Source organism: Daucus carota, chromosome 2 (genome assembly GCF_001625215.2).
Source record: "Daucus carota subsp. sativus chromosome 2, DH1 v3.0, whole genome shotgun sequence".
Taxonomy (NCBI): domain Eukaryota; kingdom Viridiplantae; phylum Streptophyta; class Magnoliopsida; order Apiales; family Apiaceae; genus Daucus; species Daucus carota.
In genome coordinates this window covers 19,948,392-19,952,715 of record NC_030382.2, presented here as the reverse complement: position 1 = coordinate 19,952,715, position 4,324 = coordinate 19,948,392, and the positions used below count along the sequence as shown (strand labels likewise).

General features: G+C 34.2%; 1 protein-coding gene across 1 annotated transcript; it reads left to right on the top strand.

Moving 5' to 3' along the window:
• The first annotated feature begins 1,906 nt into the window (after positions 1 to 1,906).
• On the top strand, positions 1,907 to 4,055 carry LOC108206893 (WRKY transcription factor 71). The gene is made up of 3 exons (XM_017377323.2): positions 1,907 to 2,412; positions 2,495 to 2,638; positions 3,493 to 4,055. The coding sequence occupies exons 1-3, from the start codon at positions 2,042 to 2,044 to the stop codon at positions 3,893 to 3,895; spliced, it is 918 nt and encodes a 305-aa protein (XP_017232812.1). The 5' UTR covers positions 1,907 to 2,041; the 3' UTR covers positions 3,896 to 4,055.
• Positions 4,056 to 4,324: the final 269 nt, after the last annotated feature.

The following is a 4,324-nucleotide window of genomic DNA, read 5'->3' as shown; positions in this document are numbered from 1 at the left end:
TGCAATAAACTGAGTCAATTATGATGAAAATTAAATCTAAAATTCATAATAAGTTCCCAATCTACGATAAAATATATATTTTTCCGCCCAAATATTAAGTTCGGAAAAATGTCGCAAACTTTTTAAATATGTCTTAAATATATAACAGCATCGTACTCATATATGACCGAAAAGACATGGATTCTTATTATGTGTAAATTCTGGGTGATATTTCAGATTTAATTTAACCTTGTTTGCTACATACTGCAAATCCCAAATGTTTGTAGACAGGAGCGTTGAAATCAATAATAATTCGATAAACACCAACTGCTTCCACAATGATATATAGACGACGAAGATCGTAACCCTAAATTTGAAGCTACAATAAAATAAGGTTTGTGGAATGTAATCATGATGCTGTGGGAATTTTACATGTGAATAAAAATATTACATATCATGATTCATGCGTATATTACTTGGAAAAGTACTTTGAACAAAATGGCTTGTATATAGGCTTTACTTATTCAAATGCACGGCCTCTTCTCTTGCTGACGCCCATATCTTCAGACTTCACGTTCCAAATAATTTTACTCGTATCACTAGAATATTTAAATTTGCAAAATCAAATTTTGTTTATGATCAATTATTTAAGTTTGATTTAATCAAATATTTGAGGAGAATGTGAATCGAGAACGAGAATAACAACCTTTCGCTGTCAGGCAAGCAACGGGGGAACTGAAACAGCTAACATCGGCCTACCACCGCGGTCCAAAGACCATTTACGGGCGCAAAATCTCCCACGTGCCAAGTCAAATTGTCGGTTACAGTCAAAAGACGGTGGCTGCATTTGACACGTGTAGACTGCTCTCTACAAGACATCAACACTGTTTAGACTTTGCTGCAAACAATACGCAATGTCATCTTCACCGTTCCCGTTCTGTAGTACAAATATAAATCAATTTTAATATAATTACAATATCTTTTGAATACATAATTTCATCTTAGCTTTGATAGAAATTAAAATAATTAGTTAAAGGTATGAATTTGTAAATAAAGTTGACATTATGTCAATAGTATCTGTCTGACTTATTGTACCCAAGCAAAATTATATATATAAATATATTTAAAGGTATTGGAAGACCTCCTTGATCAACGTATACCTAATACCAAACTAATTCTGCTCAGTCCTATGATGGATTATGATAGTTGAGGGGACATGGGCTTAGACGATTTTGATCAAATATTTTGCTATTATTTTCTTAAAACTGGTCTAATCTATCATTTTCTAGGGCTCATCTAATTAAGTTTTCCTACTAAAATTAAAATTAAGGATAATATATTAAATTAATTATCGATTTTTGTGGTAACAGCAGAGTTAGAAAAATAAAAGGTTGCTAATGTTTTCCTTTCATTTTTTTAATTTTATTGTAGAAGATGTAGTCATCAGTTAATATCCCTTCACCCTTAAATTTCAATAAATTTCAATAAAGGGTGAGAACTAAAGTTTGGATTGGAGATTTGATCGGGCGATGAAGACTTTGGTACATGACTTCAATTATTCACTGCCCTTTCAATAAAAAATACTAAAAGTGTACATATAATTATAAAGTGTGTGAAAAGTTACTGTAGTATAAATATTGAATATTTTTGTTTTTTTTTTTCCTTCATATTTTGCAAGTGTAGATGAACTACTTGCTAAACTCGCCTGCCTCCACATTGGAGTCACATGGGGTGAACCCCAAAGGTCCATATTATGACATTGTTCTTGGGTTAAAAACATTACAATCAAAAGTGAAAAATTGTAGTCACCAATAATACAAACACCAAGACTCCGCTAAAATTGTCAAACCTTCTTTACAAAACTGGGCCTACCATTTTTCATTCAAACCTATTCAAAAGCACCAACTTTGTCACACATGAATAAAATATTGTAAAAAAGGATCACCTTAACCAAATCTTCTTGTCAATGCTTAAATAAAGACTCTTTTGATCAAACTTGTCAAACTTCTTCTCTCTTCATTTTCCACTTATTGATCAACTCTTCTCCTCCATAGCCAGCTCCATGTCTGATCAACCAAGAGATCTTGTTTACTATCATGATCCATTTCATGATCAACAACGATTCTTTAGTCCAAATTCTTCGACGAATATGGCAGCTGATCCTTCCTCTTACATGAGCTTCACTGACTGTGTACATGGATCCTCTGATTATGGCTCTCTTGCTAGTGCTTTTGACTTGTCACCTTTTCAACAACCTCTATCCACTGATCAAAAGCCGAAATTGGAGAGTGCAGACCCTCCGGTGACACCGAACTCTTCGGTTGTTTTATCTTCTTCAACTGAAGCTGGTGATGATGAAGCAAACAACAGCAAGAAATCAGACAAGCAAGCTAAAGGGGCTGAGGAAGATGTAGGAGAAAGTTCGAAGAAAGTGTAAGTTCAATAAATCATAAAATCCATCGTAAAAAGCCGGATTTGTCGTAGTGATCTAATAATTTTGTGTGTGTCCATACAGAAGCAAAGCTAAGAAGAAAGGAGAGAAAAAGGAAAAAGAGCCAAGATTTGCTTTCATGACAAAGAGTGAGATTGATCATCTTGAAGATGGATACAGATGGAGAAAATATGGACAGAAGGCTGTCAAGAACAGTCCCTATCCAAGGTTCGAGCTCTAGATTAAGAAAATTAAAACATAGTTTCTTTCAGTAATTCATGATTAGATCTTGCTCGGTTGCACGTAAATGCAAGATTATATACTAGTTATACCTTTCTTTGACTTCAAATCTTGAATTAGTTGTAGTTTGATTAGTAAAAGGGTAATTCTGCTTTTGCTTGTTTTGAGTAAGAATCCAAAAACTTTCTTGTTGCATTTTGAATAGAGCTTGAAAGGAGGAATCTAGGAGTTATGTTCACATTAGGGTTTCCTTGAGTATGTGAGCTGTGAAGTACGTAATACTTGTGTAATATATAAAACTTTTCCCCACACTCACTAATCATGTTCACATATACCTTCAGTTACAATCAATTTGGTTTGAGACCTAAGAATTATCAAATATACTTGCACAACTAATTTATGTTGTTACATTTTCATATTTGGGAAAATTACTTTTAAAAAAGTCAACCATCGTACTCTCCAGACAGGTTATTTACGTTCACGGTTTGCACGCGTTTTGATACTACTGTAAAGTACAGTTCAATAACGTTTTTTAATTTATTTTTTTTGATAAAATTAATCTAGATGTCAAACTTTTATTAAGGAAAAAAAATTATTATGGAGCTCTACTTCATAAGAGGTTGAAAATGCATGCCAAAAATAACACAAGGAACCTACTAATTAACATGAGGAACCTGCTGCGAGAGAGGGAGTGTCTGTTTTCCGGAAACTGTTTTCCAACAGTTGTTTAGTTATGGAGCCAAAAACCACTATATTCCTGATAATTGTTTCTTAACTATATGTTTTATTTGATGCCATTTTATCGAATTACATTCTAATTGATTTGAACATATGATTGGCAGAAGCTATTACCGGTGCACAACTCAGAAGTGCACAGTGAAGAAACGCGTGGAGAGATCATTCCAAGATCCATCCACTGTGATCACAACTTACGAAGGAACACATAACCATCACTTACCCTCAACTCTCCGAGGAAATGTTGCCGGAATGTTCCAACATTCCATGCTTAATCCAGGGCACATGGCCGGACCGGGGTTCCCTAATCAAGATTTTTTAGTTCAAATGCCACCAATGAATCATATATACAACTATGGCAGTGGTAGCAATGCGCCAAACTCTTCTATATTTCAGCAGCTGCAGCAGCAACAGAATAACTTAAACCTAAACCAACATCAGCAGCTCCAGCTCTCTGATTATGGCCTTCTGCAAGACATTGTTCCGTCGATAATCAAGAACCATGAATGAAGATGATCTGATCATATCCCTGTGAACTTCTAACTGATCTGACCAAAGGGTTATTCACTTTCTATTAAGTAGGTATCTTATAATGTACCTCTCCCTTTGGTCATGCATAATTACATAAATTTAGAACTACGGACTATTATATATGTATCTAGTTAATCGATCTCTGTGCTTGGTGATTTCTCTAAGTTATGAATTTTGTTTATATGGCTATATAATTGAGTCTTTACTTATGCATTTAGTTGTGATTAATCTTTTTGAAATTTTGCCGCTGAAAAGATCAGTACATGCGTGACCATTATGTTGAAGCGAAGCTCTTTAACCTAGCTTTCAGTATCTGGTACCAGCAACCAAACTCACATTTTCATGTGTAATTAGCTTGGAGTGCTATTATTATAATGCAAAAATAAGGAACACTATTCATGTAAATTA